Source organism: Candoia aspera, chromosome 10, assembly GCF_035149785.1.
Source record: "Candoia aspera isolate rCanAsp1 chromosome 10, rCanAsp1.hap2, whole genome shotgun sequence".
Classification (NCBI taxonomy): domain Eukaryota; kingdom Metazoa; phylum Chordata; class Lepidosauria; order Squamata; family Boidae; genus Candoia; species Candoia aspera.
This window is the reverse complement of record NC_086162.1, coordinates 4,918,355-4,942,368: the sequence shown is the minus strand read 5'-3', so window position 1 is coordinate 4,942,368 and position 24,014 is coordinate 4,918,355. Positions and strand designations below refer to the sequence as shown.

The 24,014-nt window shown below is 43.3% G+C and overlaps 1 protein-coding gene across 1 annotated transcript in view; it reads right to left on the bottom strand.

The window, feature by feature from the left end:
- Positions 1-24,014, bottom strand: part of ADGRB2 (adhesion G protein-coupled receptor B2) — a 158,363-nt gene that overhangs the window by 120,072 nt on the left and 14,277 nt on the right. The window contains 2 exon segments of the mRNA XM_063312278.1: positions 695-712; positions 1,072-1,155. Coding sequence (XP_063168348.1) covers positions 695-712; positions 1,072-1,155 — 102 coding nt within the window.

Here is a 24,014-nt window from a genome sequence, read left to right as displayed (position 1 = left end):
ATGTTGTTTAGGCCAGCATGGACAACAGCTCTTTGATGGCTAGAGACCTTTTGGGATGGAGTGAGACCTGAAATGGGTGGGGTGAAGATGTAAAGTGGGTGGGATTATGTTGCAGTTGCAAGCAAGTTCAGGATCTCCTCCCTCCTTCCCTCCCCCCTCCCCTCACCCACCCACCCATCCCTTTCCTCCTTCCCTCCCCTCACCCACCTATCACCTGCCTGCCTGCCTGCCTTCCTTCCCTCCTTCCTTCCTTCCCTCCCTTTTTCTCCTTCCTTCCTTCCTTCCTTCCTTCCTTCCTTTCTTCCTTCCTTTCTTCCTTCTCTTTTCTCCTTCCTTCCTTCATCCCTCCCTCCAGCCATCCCTCTCTCCATTCATCCACTCACTCACCCACCCATCTCCTTTCTTCCTTCCTTCCTCCCTTCTTTTTCTTTCTCCTTCCTTCCTTCTTTCCTTCTTTTTCTTTCCCCTTCCTTCCTTCCTTCCTTCCTCCTTTTTTTCTCCTTCCTTCCTTCCACCCTCCCTCCCTCCCTCCACTCATTCACCCATCTCCTTCCTTCCTTCCTCCCTCCCTCCCACCCATCTCCTTCTCTCCTCCCTCCCTCCCTCCCTCCCTCCCCTCACCACCCATCTCCTTCCTCCCTTTTTCCTTTCTTCCCTTCATTCCAAATGTTGAGCCTTTCTTCAACCCAGGCACGTAGCCACACTTAGTGGACTTATTCATTTATTTTTATTTTATTAATTAATAACTTGGATCGGTAAGGCTGGCTAATTCTCAAACAACTTAAGCCGCTCTGAGCTAGTCAGCCCTTGCATGGAAGTCTATTAGGAAATCCCTGGGCCGTGGGCTAGACTGGAAAGGTGAAGCAGCACTTCAGAGTAGGGCAATAGCAAATCCCAGCCAGCAGATGAGCTCAACCTGAAGGCTCCTTTTGTTTTTTTAAAGCCTCTCTTAGGATTATGTCATAGGGTTTCCCCCCACTTTTCCAAAAATATGCAAAGCCATTAAAACTTCAGTAGGAAAGGAAGCCCTTGGGTGATTTTCAGCTGTCACTTGATGACAGAATGTGTTACCTGTTTGTGCCATATACACTCCTGGTTCATCTGCAGACCGGGGCCACTGTGTTTTCACCTTCTGATCCTCTTGCACACCATCACCTAAAAAGATGGAGAGAACCATGAGCAGATCTGCAAGCCTCACATCTCGGGGAGTGAGTGGAGACCTTATTGCCAGGGAAAGGCCCATGCAAATTTCTTTCCATGCAACATCCAGGAGTAAAAGGCCAGTTAGGGGATCTCCTTGCCTGTCTCTCCACCTCATCCAGACCAAACATATTCCAATACATAACAAGGTATGTCAACACAAAGGAAGATGGTCTCCATTCAGGGCCATCAAGACAGCAGCCGTAACAATGTGATTGAAGCCCTGCCCCCTTTTCACATAGGTTGTGGATGCATGTAAAAAGGAAGCAGAGCTTCAGTTATGTGATCACAGCAACAATCTTGACTTTTTTGACCTCCCAAGGCTGATTCCCCTGTCACTGTAGTCTGAAAAAAATTAAGTTTATAAGAAATCAAAGTTGTACAATATTCATCCATTAGGCATCACATTGAGGACAGGATGGAACACTGGGTCAAGTACAACCAAACAGACGGTGAATGTGCAGTTTCATAAAAAAAAATCTGCCATATCAAAGGGCTTCAATTCTGAATCAAAACATGGCAAGAAAAATGTCAGAGATGTAATAAGGATAAAGCTTCTTTAAAAGACATGTTTTTACAATGTCCTATACTTTCTAAGTTTTGGGAGAAAGTAGTGGACTATAAGAGAGCCAGTTTGGTGTGGTAGTTAAGTTCTAGCATCAGGCTAGAAACCAGGAAACTGTGAGTTCTAGTCCTGTCTTAGGCACGAAGCCAGCTGGGTGACCTTGGGCCAGTCACTCTCCCTCAGCTCCAGGAAGCAGGCAATGGCAAACCACTTCTGAAATCTTGCCAAGAAAACTGCAGGGACTTGTCCAGGCAGTCTCCAAGAATCAGACACAATTGAACATATTTTTTTTTAAAAGTGGACTATATAAATATGACTGTGCGACAAAAACTAAATTTTCAGAGGATAATATTCTCTTGAACTACATACCTATTACATGGAATCTGACAACTGGACAATGTAAATGGATTCTCCGTGACCTTACTATGGCCAAAAGGTTGGTATCGCAGCATTGGAAAGATAAATGTATGGTCCCATTTACTCTGTAGATTGAAGATCTTGTCACCTATGGGCAGACTGCCTATAGATGTAGACTTTGTGTGAACAAGTATAATGAAATATGGGACTCATTTATACAAAATACAGTAGGTCAAAAAACGATAGTTACACAAGTGTATTAGAAATAAATGTATATGTACTTGAATAGTTACATTAGGTAAGTATATATAGAATCGTAATTGTTAACTGTTATAACAATATATTATACTTTGCTTCTTTATTCCCCTTTTTCTGTTGTATTTTTTTTCATTTTTAAAGTACTTTTTATGTGTTTTTTTTCCCTTTGAGAACGTATGTATTTGTATCATAATTATTTCTGTGTTTTGTTCCTTTTTTTCTGTCATTATCTTAAAAGCAATAAAAAAAATTAAAAAAACATGGCAAGAAAAATGTTCAGCTCAGACCTATATCAATGAGTTCAATGTAAGATAATATAAATCCATATGTTACAGTTGATGCTGAACAAATTCTCAGATACTGTTATGCTCTTCAACCTGACTATCAGCCTGAAGTATTTTATCAGTCCGTGCCAAATACCAACCCCACAGCTGACAAATGTAGACAGCTTCAAATACTTGGGAAGCATCATCTTGAGCGATGGGTCTTTGGACAAAGAAATTGACTCCAGGATCAGCAAGGTCACAAGGCACTGGAGCGGCTGCACACTAGAGTGCTCAATCAACACAACATCTGTATCTCCACAAAGCTGGAAGTCTACAGAGCTGTAGATATCCCTTCTCTCCTATACAGATGTGAGTCCTGGACTCTGTACCGAAGGCACATCAAACAACTGGAGAAGTTTCACACACATGCTCTCTGCTCCATCCTTGGCATTCGTTGGCAAGTCTGTGTCTCCAGCCTTGAGGTCTTGGATTGCCTGGAGTCCACCAGCATTGAGTCCCTGATTACCAGAGCCCAGACATGGTAGGTGGAGCATGTCATCAGAATGGATGACCACTGTATGTCTCACCAGTTGCTCTAGTCTATAATGTACTGGAGTCTAGGAAGAGACCTCGAGGTCAACCACACAAGCGCTACAAAGACACTGTGAAGGAAACCCTATGCCACTGTGACATCCAGCCAAGGGAACTAGAAGCTGTGGCTGCTGACAGAACCCGCTGGCAAGCCCTGTGCTGAAGACCGGCACCACCAAAAACTGATAGAAAACCTTGAGCGGTATCACAGAATAACACCCACAGTTACGACAACAATGGACTTCCAGTGCCCCCGCTGTGCTAGACTCTGCTCTTCCAGACTAGGACTGCAGAGCCACCTCCGTGTCCACAGATGAACTGCACAACAGCATGTCTTCTTCGAACCCAAAGGACTACCAACCATATGTTAACAGCTGATTCCTACTCACTACTGTGGGAAGATGAGTTGGGAAGGGGGCATTTCACTCCACTTTAAGTCCATGCAGGAATTTCCCCCGCCATTGTTAATTAATCAATTAATTAATTATTAATAGCACCATTATTCCCCTGCCGTTCTAACATGCCTTCACCGAGGAAACCATCTGCAAGTGAACCTTGAAAAGGAACTCTGCCACATCCACCACGGAAGATAATTTGCTGAAGGGTCTTTATGGCAAAGCCTTGGAAAACCTTCCCTGGACTCATTGCCAGTGTTCCCTTCACTTCCCAGAATCCCTCGCTAGCTCAGGATGATGAGGGGAGGGGCCAAAGCCCAGCAGCAGGAGCCTTGCAGGAGGAAGGTCCTACTCCATTCCTTTCCCCAATAACAATAGATCTGGCAGGAGGTGGTAAGGAAGGCCAGTAAGTGGTCTTGTGCACAGGAGGCAAGGATTTCCATTCTATGCAAAGTGGTGTCTATCCTGCTGCGGTGACTGCCCTTTGAATGCTTTTCCTTTGGCACACTGTGGGCTGTCTTTTCCCACCCTTCCACTCTGCTCTTCTGCAGTTCTGTCTTCTTCTGCAGCTATCTGCAGAAGATAAAAGAAGTGGCAGAGATTAATGATGTATAGGACAGCAGCATGGAGCTGAAGATCTGAAGTTCTCATCCAGAGTATGCTACCTCATGAATACAGATAAAGGAGCCACTTAAATGAGTGACTGGGAAAATGTGGAGCTGTGTCCTGCGTGTGTATCTATGTGTGTGTATGAGAGAGGGGGAAGGGGAGAGAGAAAAGTAACTATTCAAAGAGAAGATCATCCATCAGTGTGTTTTCCATGTGTAGTATGAAGGGGATACCTTTGCATAGGCCAGAGTATGCTATGAAAGCCAGAAGTGGGCTGAGATCTCTGTTGAACAAAGCTGGTCTGATTAAAGACACAGGTGATGTTTCTACAGAACAGTAAGCCATGATTTTGACAAGCCCTGATTTACTCTGAATGAATGGCCCACTTCTGGCTTCTTTGCTGTGTTTGCCTCCTTTCCATGCCTAACAACCCAGAAAGCCCTTTCCTAGTCCAAAAGTGGTCAATTTGTGCTCCAGATGTAGCTGGACTAGAACATCTCTCATCAATTCCCATACTGTCCCTGTTAGAAGCTGTGATTCAGCAACAACTGGATGTCCACATTCCCTCATATACCATACCATCCAAATGGAAGATTCTGATTTATTTTTGGGTTTTTTTTTCTGAAGAAGCCAGGATTTACAAGTCAAAAACAATCCTCTGTAATTCAGTGCCTTCCCAGTGTGTTGAGGCTACAACTCCAGCATCATAGTCCTGAAACAGACAGATCTGGAAAGGTGGCTAAGAACAAAACTGGTTTTTCAAGCTAAGTGAACAACTGTGTCTTTATTTCAAGGAACTCAGGAGGGATCAGCTACTAGCCTAATTTTAAAACTACCATGCAAGGGCTTCTGGTAAGCAGGGACGGGCAATTCCATCCTCTCTGAATGGGTGGACTGATGGAATTTTTTCATTTTTATTTTTTTTATTTTTTTATTTATATTTAAAATTCCATCAGTCCACCCATTCAGAGCCCGTCCCTGCTTACCAGAAGCCTGAACTGACTCCTTGCATGGTAGTTTTAAAAGTAGGCTAGTAGCTAATCCCTCCTGAGTTCCTTGAAATAAAGACAGTTGTTCACTTAGCTTGATAGAAATTGAACAAATAAATAAATAATAAATAAATAAAAATAAAAAATTCCTTCAGTCCACCCATTCAGAGAGGATATGCATAGGTGGAGCACCACAAATAGGGGGCACCACTCATATCTTCTTGGGCTGCCAGCTGCATGCTTCAGCCAGAGAACAGCATTTAAAGTCACATTGACAGGACAGCCCACTGGGATCCCATCAACAAGTTATCCTGCCTCCTTCAAGGTACAAAGACTTGGGCAGTCAGAAATCTCCCTCTTTCTCCCAAGGGGGAGATCTGGCAGGCCCCCACTCTCCTAGCTTTCGCCAAAGCAGTTAAGAGCTGTTTTTGTTTTTTTTTTTAGTCCAGGCACTGGGATACCCACTTTATTTATTTGTTTGTTTGTTTGTCTGGCAGATTTATATGACACCCATCTCACAGAACATGACTCCAGGTGGTGTACAACCCCAGTGACAATTAAAACAGTATCACGATCATTAAAACACGAAAGTACAAACAAAAATAAACAAATAGAAAAACCAAGATTGCAGGGGAATACCAATCAACACATATAATGCAACCTTGTATAATACATGCAATTTAATTATTGCAGGGGACTCTATAGTGGGATGGAAGTTGTTGGTAGATCAGATTGTGATCAAGGAGATGATCTGATCTGACTATTGTATTGAATATTTATATATATTCTGATGGTTTGTATTCGTTTTGCCCTATTTTACTATCTTGATTACACTTTTCGATATGGTCATTTGACTAATCAGTAAACAATAAACTGAAACTGGTAAATGGGGGAATCTAGAATACAAACTCTCCCAGCTTGGAAAGCCTCGAATCTATATTGAGCCTAGCCCAACTCTGAATTCAGGGCTTGTCAAGGCAGAAGACTGCACCAAGTAGTAGCTATTTGTTCCTCCCCTTTTCAAGTGGAAAAAAAGCTCTTAAGTTTGAGAAGGTGGCAGACTCCCTTAGATAACTGCACATCATTTCTTAAGAAGGAGTATTGAACTGAAGCACCCTCACCCTCTAAAGTTAATTCAAAAGGCAGAGTAAACGATAAACCAGAATGAGAGAGAGAAAAAGACTGGGTCCACACAATATGTTTAACCTAGTCACTGAATTAATTTGGTTTGCACAATATGTCAAACCATAAAGCAGCCAAATGGCCTGCATTTGCACAACATCCTAAGCTACAAGTTAACTAACCAAGTGTGATTCTGGGGAGGCTAGAAAGAAATGGAAGGAAGAGTAGACAGAAACATGCAGGAGACAGAAAGCAAACCAGTTGATGCTTTGTCTCATAAACCTCTGAAGAATGATTTCCAATCATTCAAAGAGATTCCACCTTAATTCAATCGCTAAAAATTAGGATGGGAAATTCCTTGGAAAGGTTGCAAGATTCTGTATGCACCCCAGGCTAGAATTACAGACACCTGACTGGAATCTGAGTAGTTCTTCCTCTTTTGATCTTGCTCACTATTTGGGGATAGACATTAAGGTGGAAATTAACCTTAATGAAGTTAGGTTTGCTGAGCCTGTTGTGTAAATGTAGCCAATCTTTAACTGACCTGGGTAAGCATGCTGTGTGAACACAGTGACCATGAAGCAGATATAGCCATCCCTATTGTGACTCCCACTGGCCACTCTCTGCCAGCAAAAAGGCACACGCAAATTAAATACAAATTGGTGGAATGTCATCAGCGTATAACCTCTTCCTTGGCTTCATTTCAATAGATAATTAGCATAAGATGGAAACACAGCCCACTAGAGGAACTTGCTCACCACACCATAAAGCAGAGGTACCGTGCGCTTCCTCTCCTGCGCATGGCTGTCCAGCTCAGCAGCGGCTTGTCCTTCCTCCTCCTCCCCCACCTCTAACATTCACTTAACAGATTGCTACAGTGAGATGTCACAAATTTATGGCACAGCTCACAAAAAATAACAAGAGATCCATCAAGAGCACTTTGCGTGAAATTAACAGGAAAATCTAAGAGCATGACAAAAATGCACACTCAGCTGTAAGCCTAAAAGGGGGAAGGGGAAGAAGGGGCCTTGATGCTTTTCCCAATTTAGAGTCTGCTCCAGAAAAAGAAGCTCTCTTCACTCAAGTTCCCAGCCCTGTAGTTAGGATCAGGAATGTACAAAACTCACAATTTCAAGGATTTTCTTGGAATGTTCCATTTTTCACTTGATGCACCTACCTGATCACCTCTTAGAACAGCTGGAATGTGGTCTTTCAGGAGAAAACAGAATAATCTGGGAAAAACAGAATGCTCCAACCCCAGAATGGTGGGTTTTACATGCAACTCATTTTGGATACATGAACAAACTGCAGAGAAGGGACTGGCATTGAAGAAACTTGTTTTGGACTTCCGGTGAGGACATGGTGAACAGGACATCCCTGAAGGAGCAGGGATGGCATTACGGCTGAGATTGTATCCTGGCCAGCAAAATCTCTCCGGAGGAAGGAAAGATTGTGAGATCGCCCACATGCACTCTGGACAGCTGCTTCTTGAGAGCAGACTGCAGGAACCAAGGTTTTTAGGTTTGGTTTGTGAGTTCTACCAGACAAGACAAGTTCTACCGGATAAGACTGAAATTGATTTGAATGTGGATTTGAAAATGACAGGCTACAAGAATTATATGGAAAAGATGACATACTGCATATACAAATGAAACCAGCTATTTTAATAATTAAAAGGGATATACAAATAACAAACCAGAAGAATGACTTGTGTAACTTTCCTATATTGAATTTACAAAAGAGATCTGTTAAAGCTTTGAAGGATTTTGCAAGAAGGGACAAAGAAAAAATGAAAAGAATTCAAGTTCTGGGGACATTATTTGAAGGGATTAAAGGCCAAGATTGTTAAAATGAAGGAATATAAAGTTGGTTTATTTGATCAAGGTTAAAATAGATATGTTGTTATCTCTAGTAACCCTGAATGGACTTTTGCTGACCAGAACTGAATGACAAGACTTTAAGTTTTATTTGTAGATAAGAGATGAAATATGGGAAGAAGAGATCATTTGTTGTATTTTAAGAGAAGGCGATGTTACTAAAATTGTTTATACTTGTGATGAAGGGGGAAGTCATTTCTTTACATACGTATTTTCTTATTTTTTCCTTTTCTATTTTCCTTTCTACTTTTTTTCTTTTTTCTGCACTTTTTCTTTTTACTCTTTTATTCTTTCTAGTTTATATTAGCTTTTATCCTTTTAATTGTTATGCTCAATAAAATTATTATAGAAAAAAAGAAGAAAGTTTGTACCCAAATATGCATGTGATGCAAAACTGTAAGCCACCATACTCATACAGGGTCGATACTCTCCCAAACACAGCAACCCAGACTGGAGAGGCACGGTATGTTTATTTATTTATTTTATTTATTTATCAAATTTATCACTGCCCAATTCCCCCACAAGGAGGGACTCTGGGCAGTTCCCAATAAAAACATTCAACCACAATATAATATACAATTATACAACAATATCAATGACATAAAAATATAAATATATTAAAATATAATAAAATCCAGATGGCTAAGATATTCTTTCTATCTGCAAGCAAACAGGGCAATCCTATGGGGCTAGCCATCCCCAGGAAGAATTATTCAGTTCCCCCCACAGAGATCAGATTGGGTCCCACCTGAATTCTCTTCCAAAAGGCCCTGAAGACATGGTCTGGCCAGCAGGCCTGGGGATCCCAGGTTGATAGGGAGCCCATCAAGTGGTTTGTTTGAATTGCATTGTTGCTGCCAGGAGGGTAGGGGGTGTAGTGGGTTTTGTATTGAGGGTTTTATTTTTGTAAGCCACCCAGAGTCACCGTGAGTGAGTTGGGCAGCCATATCAATCTCTTTAATAAGCAAACAAACAAACAAACAAACTCAACCATGGATGAAAATGGGAAAGAGCACTGAGTGGAGCTGCAGAGAGTCTTCGCATGCTGACCAGCCAGTCAGGAGTTTCCCTCTGCCCAGCAGTTCCTGGGGTCTTCAATGTGCTCATGGATAAACAGTGTGTCTTTGAAATCCCTTTGGCACCCATTGGTCCTTTCCCCATTCACTTAAAAAAATAACTACATGAGAAGCTGCAGAGCTCCCAAGCAAAAATGTCCATTTAGGCCTCATAGCTGTCTTGAATAACAACTGGTAGGTGACAGCCTCTGATGAAAGCATGCAAATCTGCCCAGGGAAAAACAAGACCAAGGCAAACTGAGTAGGGGAGATGGGCTGAAGAAGTTCAGGAGAATTGTTGGGTTCTTGGTGTTCTCTGAGCTTGGTTGCTTTCCTGAAAACATTTCATTACTAGGTTAGGTAACCTCATCAGTGCAGGGGAGAGTTGACCTTAAACTCTGTCTGGATGTCAGTACAGTAAGGTAGATTCACAACTGGACAGCTAATCACACTCAAAAAGTCATCATTAATGGTTCTACACTGACTTGATAAGCAACAGCCAGTGGGTTTCCATAGGCATCATTCTTATTTTTCAACATTTTATTAATGACCAGGAAAATGGGATTGATGGGCTGCTTGTCAAATTTATTGATAGCATTGATGACAAAATAAGATTGCAGTTGAATCTGGACAAGTTGGAAGACTGAGTGGAAAGAAACAAGATGTCCTTCAATAGGACAGAAAAATGTAGGACCCACATACAAGATGGGGGATTCATGGTTTGGAAGTACTACACTGAAGAACTTGAGTGTGGGTCATTAAAAACAATCTGAACATAAGTCAAGCCAGTTTGCTGTAGCGGTTAAGGCACCAGGCTAGAAACCAGGAGACTGTGAGTTCTAGTCCCGCCTTAAGCATGAAACCAGCTGGGTGACTTTGGGCCAGTCATTCCCTCTCAGCCCTAGGAAGCAGGCAATGGCAAACCACTTCCAAAATCCTGCCAAAAAAACTGCAGAGACTAGTTCAGGCAGTCACTGAAGATTGGACATGATTGAACAACACAAAAGAAAGAAAAGAGCATAAGCCAGAAGTGTGAGACAGCTGCTCACAGGACTAACACACTACTGGGCTGCATTAGAAGCCACACTGAATCATAGACATACTTATTCCTCTCTTTATTCTGCACTGGCGAGACCATACCTGGAGAACTCGGTATGATTCTGGAAACACTATTTCCAGAAGGATATCATAAAGTTAAAGCAGATCTAGAGGAGAGCATCTAAGATAATGAGCACATGCCCTATGAGGACAGGCTGAAGGAACAGGGGACGTTCAGAGTGGAGAAAGGAAGATGAAGGGGAGATGCAATAGCAGTGTTCAGATGCCTAAAAGGATGCCTGTCAGCCTTACCAGGTAGACCAGACAGAAAACACAACCAGATCAGCTAATTCTAATTTATTGTGAGGTTACATTACGGTATCTTGCAAGTCTGAAATTACAATTCTTCCATCTCCTTTACCCCCAAGAAATTAGAGAGGGTCCCTTCTGAGCCTTTTGACCCTTCCATTATGCAGCTGCGGGCTATGCTGCCTCTTTTCTCACCGTTCCCTAGGCAGCAACTCTGGGCCCAGACTCCCAGGGACATTCCCACATACCATTACAATGCCATGGGGAAGGTAATCAGGAACTGCTTTCCACTGCTACAAAAACTAGGGCCAGAAATAATAGATACAAGCTGCAGCTATCTACACTTCATTTAAATATAAGGAAAACTTGCTGACAGTAAGATCAGTAAAACAATCTACCTGTGGAGGTTCTTCATCTCTGAAGTTTTGAAAGAAAGGCTGGACAGTCACCTTTGATGGATGGTTTAATTAGCTGTCTTGCACATTGCAGAGGGTTGGGCTAGATGATCCCTGTGATCCCTCCCAACTCTACAGTTCCATGATGATTCCTTCAGCGCTTTTGAAAAGAATCTCTCTGGGACGGCAAAAGCATTGCCTCACCCCATTTGTATCACCGAAAGAAAATTTGGCTATTTGTTAAACACTAACCGCTCACAATACCCCATCCAGCTGAAAATTATATTTCTGCTTTTACAGAGATAAAATGTACTTACTCGGTGAACGTCTGTCGATTCTTTTGCTCTGTTGAAAAAGGTGTCAACACTATTATGTGTTTATAGAGCTTGAAAGGGCTTCAGGCTAAACTGTCCCACAGATACCCAAAGTGCTTTTAGTATTGTGTAAGTGTCCACAGATAAAAACTCCGTCACATGTTTACCTATCAGTTCTTATTCATCAGGATGAAAGAGAACTGGCTTTAGAAATGTCTTTCAGAGAAAAAAGAGACTTTGGGAAGCAATCTTGTGGGTGAACTAATTGTGCATAAAAATGTGAGCCATGTGCGGACTAGCTGGAGCACACTAGAGCAAAATCTGGTGTTATGTCCCACCCAGACCTCTTTTGGTCCCCTGTCCCCGAGTCATTCAAGAAAAAAAACAATGGTGCTCTAAGAGAAAGAGAGAGAGGGGCTCTTTATTCAGAGCAGCCCCATTCATCAATTCACTGATATTCACCGATCAATTGAGACGCAGCTGTGCAAAGATTCTAACCAAAGTCTTTTTTCAGTTCTACCTGGAGATGCTGTCATGGATATATGGAATGATTCACAACGATACAGCCCTTAGTTAAGTCCTCTTTACATCAGTAAATGATCTAGTGTGATTAAGACGGTTAAGGAGCTGAGTGAAGACGAGAGAGACCCAATCGAGTCCACCCTCAGCCTTGGAAGCTCACTAGGTCACTTTGGGTCAATCACTCACTCCCACCACCTTCTCTTACAGTTCTGTGGTTGCTGTGTGAAAAAAAAAAAGAAGAGGAGGGAGTGCTATGAACACCACCAGCAGCATCTGCAGGGAATGTCATGACTCATTTTTTTTCCTTTTTTTGACGCCCCCCCCACCATGGATCCCACACTGGATACATCTTGAGCTTCTGGAGAGAAGGTAGGACATGCATGTAACCAACAAATCAGTAATGTGCTCTACATGAGAGTGCATTTGAAAGGTATGGAGATGTTTCAGCTACTACAGGCAGCTCATTGGCCAAGGATTTGATATAGACAGGGCATGATCCCTTTCTAACAGCTTCTCTGACTATTGATCCATTTCCAAGTACAGTATAGCAGAATGGGACAGGGCCTTCTTGATGGCTGCTCCAGAACCAAATCTTTGAAACATCCACCCAACGAGATCCAGGTAGCTCCATCTCCATTGTTTGCCCCAGCAGATAGAACTATTTTTATTTAGACACGGCTCCGGCATTTCAATTCTCCTGCCGCCCTTGTATGTTTTAATCTGGTGGGGGCTGGTACTAGTAGGATTTTATGAGTTGTGCTTTATGGGATGACTTTTCATGAAAGCCTTGTTATTTTATTGGGCTTTTAGTGTTAACTGTCTGGAGTGCTATTTTTTCTAATGCAAGGGCAAGACACAACCTTAATAAACAGGAAACAAATTCCAGGGAATTGAAGCCAGGATGCTTTGCATAGAAAACTGGGATAGACAGACAGCTGCTCAAACCATATTTTGCTACTCAGGGAGCCCTCCTAAAACTGTGCCACTAAAACTTGCTGGCAAACTGCCAAACAACAGCTGTGTGGTTTCTCACTGATTTTCCCAAAGTAACAAACAAACATACACCAAGGAGCAAGTAGTGTACTGAGTTCTGACTAGAAACTGAAAAAAAAAAAAAAATTAAGGAAATTGGCAGGATTTGCCTTGAGAAGACGAAACTGGGACTGGGGTATGATAGCTCTTCCCAAGCACCAGGGAGGAAGGATGTCACACAGAAGACATTCAGGAGCTGTTTCCCATCATTCCAGAGTGTAAACCCAGAATTACGGGTTTAAATTAAAGGAAGGGCATTCTGACCTCATAATGGAAAAAAATCCTGAGCAGCAGATTGACAGGGAAACCAATGACTCAGAGAGGCAGGGGTCTCTCTTTTGCCAGATGTGTTCAGGCAGATGGCATCTCTCTGGGATGCTTTAATGCAGATTCCTGCACAGAGAAAGAGGCTGGATTTGATGGCCTCAAGGGTCCCTCCCAGGTCTGTGATGCTAAGAATAAGCACAGCTGGAAGAATAAGTCAAGCAAGCCAGTAAGCCAGCTTCCATCACTCAAAAAAGCAGCAAAGACTTTGCTATCAATTTCTCCAGTTGCTGGAAATGACCTAACCCTATGAAATGGTGTCCTAACCACTAGATATAGCCCCTTGTAGAAGGATCTGTAAGCAGAAACTTGGCTGCATCAAAGAGCAGCCTAGGTAAGCTTGGAGGAAAGAAGGCAGAAACCTTGGCAGACTTTAGCAATTCCTTTTCAGGAACCTGCCATTTCCACCCAGAAGTTCAAAACGTCTGGCGTCAAAATCTGTAATAATCAATCTGCAGCCAGCATGCTAAACAGACACCTTAGAAAGGAAAAGCCCTGTTCACAGAATGGAGTCATCATTTGACTTCCTGTCTGAGAGACATTCTAATGTGGTCCTCCAGGATGCTTGTAACCATAAATACCGGAAGAGCCACACAGCGCTCTCTGCAGAGGTAATGGGGGCCAGACGGTGTCATCCATGATCGACAGAAGCAAAAATGAGCAGCGATGAAGGGGAAATGAGCCAGGAAAAGAGCAGCAGAGGGTCATCCCAGAGGCTGAAGGATCTATTAGGAAGGGTGCAAAGCTCCAAGGGAGTAGCGTTGGGCCACATTAACTTCATCAGGCAATGCTGGTAGCAAAGAATAAAACTAACAGGAGGAGGGAAATGTACTGCAGCTTTACACCTCTGCCCCACAGCTGCTGGTCATGCTTCTTAGAGATTCAGGACTCCAGAATAATCTACCTAACAGAACTATGCTGACAAACACCCACCCTGCTCTCAAGCAAGGATGGGATAAAGGGATGACCAACAGGGGTGTCTGCAGGGAGTTGGTCAAAAAAGCCATCCTCTCATGGAGATGGCATTCAGCATGAGATCTGCTGGACAGATGACCCACAGTGTCAATGCATTTAGGACACTGACTGGCATTCTATTTCTATCCTGTCTTTCTTCCAGCAGCGAAGGAGGCACCTTGTAGGTGCTACCTCTGTCCATTTTAGCCCCACCACAGCTGCCCCAAAGTAGGTTGGGCTGAGTTAGAGAGAGGCTGGCCCAGAGGCCCCTGGGCTGAGGGTAGCCCTGGTCCCTGTGAACCCTCAAGGTGTTCACAGACTCTCAACTGTGCTTGAAATAGAAAGAAAGATAAAGGAGTTGAGAAGACACCATTCCCCACCCACCTTCTGCCACCACCCAGTTTCAGTTAAACCAAAAGATGTTTCCAAAGCAGATGTTACATGGCTGACCCTCTTTGACTCCCCCACCAAAAGTCTTCCCATTTGTCCCACACAATACGTTCATCTTAAACTAGTTTGGCTTCAGCACCTGAGTATAGTTTTCTCCAAGCTGGTGCCTTCTGGATTGGATTGCAATTCCCAGAATCCCTAGTTTTATGGCTAGGAATTCTGGGAGCTGAAGTCCTAGCACACCCTGGGGACACCAATTTGGGAAAGGCTGCCTAAGAAGAATGTCCGAGGTAGCTAGGAAGCTGGAAACACCTCAGCAGTGAATATCATTTCTTGGTATTTCCTATACCCTACTGCCGGCTGACCTACTTTAAAGACCATTTGTAATAAATAGCAAAATAAAATATAATGGCTGAGAATTGAGACCCCTGTGGTGTCATGGTTAAGAGAGTCTGCATATAAAATGGGAAGTTTCCAGATGGATTTTAATCTCTGCTGCAAACTTACCAGTTACTTAAAACAGCCCTCCCTTTTTACAAGACAAATGGAGGTGGTGGTGCTGGATTTAGTAATGCCCTAATTTTACAGGAAATGCTTTGAACACTCCAAAGGGCTTTATGCAGATAAGAGTCAAGCCATACTTGTTCCTATCTTAAATGTCCCAAATATGGGGTATTTGGAAAGATGAGAAATGAGCAAGCAAAACACTTTCCTTCAAGACTGATTGCCAAGGACTGAGGAAACTCTCTTGATGCCTTTGGGACTTAAGGATAACATACAGATGGAGAGGCTCTCCAGAAAATGCTGGTTAGTCCTGTCCCCTAGTGAGGCAATCTAATGGTTTGTGGGAATGACCTTGGGAGATAGGGCAATGAGACTCAGCGAAAGGAATGGTCAGATAAAAGGTAGCTTAGCCTGCAGCAGGAATGTGGGTAGGGCAAGAGGCTCAGAAGAAACCCTCCCTAGTTTCTTGGGCTGTAAAGGGGACAGGGGGAGAGATAGTTCCAGATTTGCAAGACTGATGTCAGCCTTATGAAGTAGACTAGACAGGAAACACGACCAGATGAGCTAATTCTACTTTATTATAAGGTTACATTAACAGAATCTTGTAATTCTGAAAGTATGTATCTCCCCCTGTCCCCTTTACAGCCCAAGAAATTAGGGAGGGTCCCTTCTGAGCCTCTTGCCCCACCCACTATCCAGCTGCAGGCTCACCTGCCTTTCATCTGACCTCTGGCTGCGTCTCATTGCCCTGTCTCCCAAGGTCATTCCCACATACCATTACAGCATTGCACAAACAACCTAAGGCACTGTAGCCAAGTGGCCCTCCAAAACTCTGGATGTGGCCTCCAGTGCTGTATTTACCCCAAGACTAGCAAGAAAGAGACCTTCCTGAAGTCTGTGTAGGTTTCCTCAAACATGACTATCACATTTAAGGTGGTTTTGTTTTTTCTTTTACTTCGTCTCATACCTTTCTTTGTCCTGGTCCCAGATGTTTTTGAAGTGCAGACCTCACTCCAATTAAGATTCTTCAGTCATCCCCAGATCAACACAGATAGTCCTGCAAACATCACAGGTCATCTGGCCACATGGACAGCATTCAGAGGATGGAGTTGGCCAGGGTATTCTTGAGAAGCAAGGATATAGGGATTCTCAGTGATCAGCCTCCAGCAGGCAACTGGCCTTGCAGCAGTGCAGCACTGCTTCACCTTGACAATGAGTGGAAGCAGGGGCAATTCACTTCACTTGGCCAAACCAGTTGCTGCTTTGTGTATCTGCCAAAGCTGCTGTGACTGAGTACAGGAAGAGATGAGGCTGTTCTGATTAGAAATGGGATACATTTATTGGAAGTTAAGAAGGTAAAGCCCAGAGGCATTGTTTCTCCATGATGGGGCTGGACCTATGGAATGGTTCAGATTGGTTCGAACGTTATCCACCTTCCAGAAACAGCTGAAGATTGAGTTTTCTAGAGGGTATTTTGGGATTTTATGGGGACTGTATGCAGTATATATTTTATTATTGATGTTTGTGTTATTATCTTTTTGTCAGCCGCCAAGAGACTATTTATGATTGCAGCGGGATATAAATTTGATAAATAAACAAATACTGCTCTACTTCACGGGATTGTTTTGAAGAGGAGCTTCATATGACTCAAATCTGAAACAGTCTGAATCTGAAATGGGTCATTCTAACCTTACAAAGATGTTCCAAAAACAGCTCTGACCATCCTGGAACCATCCCAAACTCAAAATGGCACATCTTTGAGTTGGAAACAGGTGTTTTAGATTTGGAACTGAACTGTTTAATCACAGGACACTTCCAGGAGGATTGGACCATCTGTTTCAAACTTGGAACTGTCTTTCTAACTCAAAATGTTTTGTATGGCTCTGGTGGCCGTCTGAAATCTCTGATGAAGCAAAGCACCCCCTTGAAGATCCGCACAGGCTGATTAAGAACACTTTCATGTTTCTGTCGGTGCCATATTTACATACATGGATGTAGACAGTTAGACTTTGCCCCCTTTCTTCAGAACTATGCTGATGGTATGGATCCAAGGAGATAGTCATTGATGTTATGAGATGACTTTTTTTTTAAACTTAAGCAGGTGGTGAAACTTGTCCATGGTCCCAAAAAATGTTCTAATGGTAAGAACAGTTCAAGTGACAGAAGTGTGGATTCCCCTTTGCTGGAAATGTTCAGAAGACTAGACAGCCCTCTGCCAGAGATGTTTTAATTTCAATTTTTACACTGAGTAGGGAATGGGACTCCAGGATCAAACGGATCCCTTCCAACTACAGGATTCTATGGAAAAGTGAAGAAATATATGTTGGCCTTCCGACTGGCTTGTTTCATTGTTCTTAATTTTTGTTGTGATCTAATGGCTGTGCAATAAGAACTTATTTATCTGCATTGAACACTTGAAAAAAGAACAAGGGAAGGAGAAAGAAATATCAGGCACATAAGCTCCCTGTTCCTCCCTGACTCTTGTCCAGTCTGATAAATCCAGAGAATGTTCTTTGCGAGCAAAAGAAACAAAGACGTAAAGAGGACTTCCATATCAATCTTAAAAGTCTGGCTTCAAGTCACAAAGATGTCATATATATCATGAAGTTATGATGCACGTAATTGCCCCCCTTTTGCAAATATCCATAGTATCAACCGGGCTCCTGCTCCAACTGTACTTAATTTCTTCCTGTTCTTCAAATCCCATCAACCATCTTTCAAAGCTTAGCCTCCGTTTAGCCCTGCTTAGCCATCAAAGAAAGTGTGAGGCCTTTTCCTCCTATCATCATCATCATCATCATCATCATCATCATCATCTATTTATTTATTTATATTTCAAATTTAGTCACCGCCCATCCCACTCAGAGAGCAACTCTGGGCAGTTTACAATAAAACAAGAGTAAATAGTCATTAAAATGCAATAAAACAACATTCTTAAATAAAAAATATAGTCCAAGACATAGATCGTCGTCATCATCATCAACATCATCATCATCATCAAGTATGGCTGCTAAACAGCCTATCAGTTACACACAGCAGGGTTGTTTGCTTCTTGTAACCAAAATCCCCCACCAGCTTATGGTGGATGAGGGTGGTTACTGACAATCCATCACTTGTGACTTTGTCCTGGCCAGCCAGCAGCTGCAGACAGTCCTGCTATTTACTCAGCATGTGCTTCATGTCAGAAGAAAACAAATGGCAAGAAGTAAAAAGCAAACACGCTTATCAGCTTGGAGACTACCAACAGCAGTCCTAGACGGAGCACAGAAGGGGAGAGCAAATTGAGAACAGAGGTTAAGGTTCCATAGCCACAGCAGGCTGCTGACTTCCCAGGGGTCTGGTTTGCCAACAGAATGGGCTTCCTTGCACCCACATTTCATCAAGGTCAAGAGGTCAACATCATTCCCTATCTAACTTATGCAAGATGCATGAGCCATTGGAAAGAAAAAGATGTTTTTTGTTGAAATTTCTGCACTCCCTGAAAGGGAATTCCTGCCACAGACCTGGATGAGATGACTGATAAATCTGTTGAGTGCTGGATTGAAATCTACACCATACCAATTCTGTGGACCCATGGAGAGGTAGCGGGTGGGTGGGTGGGTGGGGACATATTGGCAATGTTCAGGTGAAACTCATCATTACTGTTCCTGGCTCCTTTTGGCAGGTATCAAAAGATATATAGATTGGTGTAAATCAGATCCATTTTACTGCTCACTTTGCAAGGCAGAATTCTATTCCAGAAGATTTATGTCCAGATTTTGAATAAAATATCCAGACATAAATTCACTAGTCTGTTTAAGGACAGAGGAGGTTCTTACTTACTTCTGAAAATGTACAAGGTACCCAGGAATTCTGGTTAATTTATTTTCATGCCTCAAATATTCCCAAAAGCTGCTTCTTTGCAATGCTTCCTGGAATGATCATGTAAGCACACACTGCTGCATAATTATATGATGACTCCAGGAAGTGGTGCAAAATCAAAAACACGCATCTAGGACTCTGCACTACAGTGTGGGTGGGGAGTCTTGGCCATTTTGTATTTTTTTTAAAAAAAATAGCCGGATTTTTTGGTGGGAAAATACACGTTCAACTTCATCTCGGCTATAACTATCTCCCCTCACCCAAATCCAACTCTTCACATCCCCACTGGTTTTGCCATTTTCTTTTTCCTAGAATTCCCATCTGTAGAACAGTAACACCACCTCCTATAGTATGTTTTGTCCAATTTATTATCCCTGAAATCTTTTCCCCAATATCAGCTGAAACTTCAACCTTTCCTGAGCATTTACTCAGCCACATGCATAAAATTCTCTTTCCAAAACTGTTGTTCAACTTTTAATAGTATGCTTTTTTTTTTTCAGATTTGTGATGGGGGCAAGAGTGACTCTTATAGTTCCAATCGAAGCGAATATTTGTAGCTCAGGGTTGAACTGTGGAGTCCTTGGTGCTCTCTGAGCCTTGTTGTTTTCTTGCAGATGTTTCATGGCCAGACCAGGCAACACCTTCAGTGCAAAGGGGGAGTGGGCCTTGCTCTCTGTTTATAGACCGTGGCTTGCCCTGCTTGTGTTGGTGGGGGTGTTGCTCTCTCCTTGGGAGTTCTTTGGTTGGGCTGTTGTTTGCTGCTTGGTTGATTGCCTGAGTTAATAGTTCCTTGATTAGGGTGTATTGTGCTGTTTGATGGTGCATCTGGTGTTGATCCTGGTGTTGATTTTTGCATATCTGGGTGTTGATTGCTGGCAAGGGAGTGTGCTGGTCTTTTGGCCTTCCTGTTGTCTCTTTTGAATGGTATGTAAATGTTGTTTACCCCTATGTGTCTGTTGATGGCTGCTATTGCCAAATGGCATCACCGTAGCACATAAACCAACTAAAACTCTTCAAAACATATTAAGCAAGCCAAAAGACCCAACAGCCCAAGAAGAAAAAACAGGAGTTGTTTACAGCATACAAGGACTGTAACAGCCACTATGTAGGACAGACAGGCAGAAGACTAGCAGAGGACATCCACGAACACCAACTAGCAGTCAGAAGACACGATGAGAACTCCTTAATCTCACAACACATGGACAGACTCAACCATAGTTTCAACTGGGAAACTGTGAGCATCCTAAACCAAGCCAAATCCAAAAACGCCAGATAATTCCTGAAAGCCTGGCACTCAGACAAAGCAGCCATCAACAGACACATAGGGGTAAACAACATTTACATACATTCAAAAGAGACAATAGAAAAGCCGAAAGACCAGGACACTCCCTTGCTGGCAATCAACACCCAGATATGCAAAAATCAACACTAGGATTAACACCAGATGAACCATCAAACAGCACAATACACCCTAATCAAGGAACAATTAACTCAGGCAATCAACCAAGCAGCAAACAACAGCCCAACCAAAGAACTCCCAAGGAGAGAGCAACACCCCCACCAACACAAGCAGGGCAAGCCACGGTACATAAACTGAGAGCAAGGCTCACTCCCCCTTCGCACTGAAGGTGTTGCCTAGTCTGGCAATGAAACGTCTGCAAGAGAACAACAAGGCTCAGAGAGCACCACGTTCTCCACTCTTATAGTTGACTGAGTGTGAAGTCTGATGGCACCAGAAGCAGAAGCCAGAGGAGCATTCTTTACATTCCTATAGGCATTGATAAGACTGGCTCTCCAATACTGCTTTACCCCAGATCCTCCCCCTTCTTACTGGACATTATTCTCAACACACACCTTCCACCATATTAAGCTAGTCAAGAGCAACCTGCTTCGGCTGCAAAACTTTGCTAATGCTGCTGCTCCAGGTCACCCACTGCTTCTCATCTGCTTCCTGTGCCTCACTTATCACCTTGACCCTTACTGGTTGCATAAAATGGGCCCAAACGTAGGAAGTGTCCTTACTTAAGCTATACTCCATACCCGCCTGCTTTTGTTGCTTAATGCATTCACTCCAATCCATGTGGGCACTGTAAGAAACAGAAAGAACAAAAACAACCCCCACCCCCACACTTCTTCTCACAAATTGCAGCAGGAATAATAACTTCCCACCAAGTACAACGTAGGGAATTTATAATATAATTCAGCAATCATTTGAGGGGTCCAATTGCAGAGTCTTGTCTACGTATGCCATAGCGTCTATACGGCATTACTATTCTTCATTTTTGTCCTTCATTTGCTTATTGTTGCTGCCAAGGTAAAGATCCCTTTCCTCTCCCCTCACTCACAACAGAAAATCTCACTGCTAGCAAAGATGCTCCAATCTCAGAACCACGCTAGACTTGGCCAAACTTCAGGATCAGGGTATGGAAGTCGGCAAATGCCGAATCTGGTTACTATGCTGGACTTGCAAAATAGACTGAATCATAATTAGCCAAACGGCCTGGGTTCACCCAATCTAGTCAACCTCCAGAAAAACCAGGAGAAAACCCATCCTGTGTTGTGTGAATGCTGCTACTTGGTTTGTAAATGACCTGGTTAGGTGTGTTGGGTGAACTCAGCCATAGGTGAGTAAACAGTTGCAATATTCCACCTGGTGGAACAGCCAGGGAAATCAAATATTGCTGGGCCCAGGTATAAGGTGAGCCCACCAGCACTGTTATTCCAGGCTAATGATGCCCCAACATCGAGTTTTGACATTAAACCCTGACCTGTCTTATTTGGGGATTATGACCCTCTTCCTGCCTTGCAGAGCATCCTTCTGCTTTAAAGACCCCAAAGCTGAGCGACAGGGGAAATGGCACCCCTTTATTTATTTATTTATTTACTTACTTACTTACTTACTTACTTACTTACTTATTTATACCAATTTACATACTCCTCCACTGCCAAAGTGATTTTGGGCAATGTACAATAGATTCAGACCCTAAAACAAAGAAAAGAGGACAGCAAGCTAATAACCGAAACAGTGATTATCTATAAAGAAAATGCAACAATAGAGACAGAACAGCAGCAGAACAGATTTAAGCACACACACACACACACACACCCCAGGAGAATGACAACTGTAACTGCTCAAAGGCCTCATTGCTGCAATAGCTCAGCAAAAGGGGGTGCAGACTGGAGATCCCAAAGTCCTTTATCGACTGGGTGTTGCTTAGGACCGCGCAGTGCATCACATTCAGTCTCCAAAACGGGCCCAGGAGTGTGCAGGAGTGCAGATGTAGCACCCCTTAAAGCAGGGGTGTCATTTCTTGGGATCATGGGCAATGCTGAGAAAAAGGTGCCACAGTTTTCGGGAATAGCTGAGAGGTGCCAGGCTTGCACTCCTGGGTATTCCAGAGCACGCTTTGAACACTAAATGCAAAGCACCGCACAGGTGCAGAATTATTACAGAAAAGGCCCAATTCCCCAGGGTAACCCTCCCCAAGAAAGGGTAGGGCCCCTCCAGAAAGGTTAGGGCCACCCCCCCCCCAAATGCTGGTCAAGAGAGCCCTAGACCAGGCAAGTCAGCAATTGCAGGAGTTGTAGCCCAAACAGCACCAGTTGGAGAAGACAGAGGACGGCCTTTATTCAGCAGCACCAAGCAAGGGCCCAATGCTGGAAATCCCACTTTTCACTGGATGAAGTTATTCTGAAACCAAAAAAAAAGCCAAAACCCTGATCCTGAAAATGCCATCCTGAAGGGGAGGGAGACCACCTTTGCCGCAAATTACACTCAGCATCTCAGAGACAAGAGTTTTCTGTAGCGCTCTTGCACCAGGGCTGTTCTAACACAGGTAGCAACCGAGTTGCATGCCAAGAAGCAATGTATGTCCCCTCGTCTCACAATCTAATGATAAATCCAGGACCTACATAATGAAAATCTACCCTGTTTGGAAAACGGTTCCTGTATCTCTTCCACACACAGTTTCCCTCTGCTCATATCAGAACTCATTCACACAAACACACACACACACATGCATACATTTACACACACACACACACACCCTAATCAGTCTTCCTAAAGGCAACTTCCTTCAGCTGTCAGTTGCTATAGCTACCTGCTGTTTTTTTTCCCTATCTCCATTTTAACCTCTTCAGTGAGCTGCCATCTCTAAAGCCGGTGACTGAAAGAGAGGGTGACGGAAAGAATTTGCACAGGTTTTTCATTTCTGCCTTTTCCAAACACCCCGAGAGCCAGCCTGGCATGCGGACCATCTCGGTAGGTCCACATCGGAGCGCCGCAGAAGGCGACCTGGCCTGCCAGAGACTCACTTGTGTATCAAGAGACCAACTCTCCATGCCATTGACCTGGGTCTTGACTGGGAAGGAACTGTGTGACATTCGCAAGTTGCAGTGATAAATGGGCCAGAAGAAATGCCAAAGCTATAGCCACAGCTTGGAGGAACAACAGTTGGATACCTGACACTAAAGGATTACAGAATTAAGGGTGTGAAGATGCTGGCATACCAGTAATTAACAGCAGCCAGAATATAGTGGCGTTATACATCCTCTGTCGATCATTTCTAGATTCCCAAAGGACCTATCTGGGAAGCATGTTCCCCTACTGTTTATTTCACTCATGTGTCCCTGGGTGTCCATGAAACCTTGCTTGCTACTCTAGAGCAGCTTTCCCCTGTTGGATGTTATCCTCACGTCTTAGATTTCAACTCTCAGAATCCCAGGAATGATAGGAGATGACGTCCCTCATATCTATTGGGCTGCAGGTTTGTTGGCTTGTTTGTTTGATTTCTATAGGTTGTGGTGGGGGACTGTCCAGGGAACCCTGATCAAGACAAATTTATCCAGCCTACAGAAATAGGGAGACAGGGATTAGACAGGGATCTGCCAAGCTTTTCCCCAGTCTTCCAGATTCAGGATGTGTTGCCCCAAGCCTCTCTTCTGTACCCCCATAGTTTTAGTCCCAATAGCAAAAATCCATAGCATGCCTGCCCATTCCACTAAATATACACATTTCTTTGGAATAGGAATGAAACAACGCCAGTCGTATAGATCCCAAAATAGTTTTTTCTTTAAAGATTCCAATG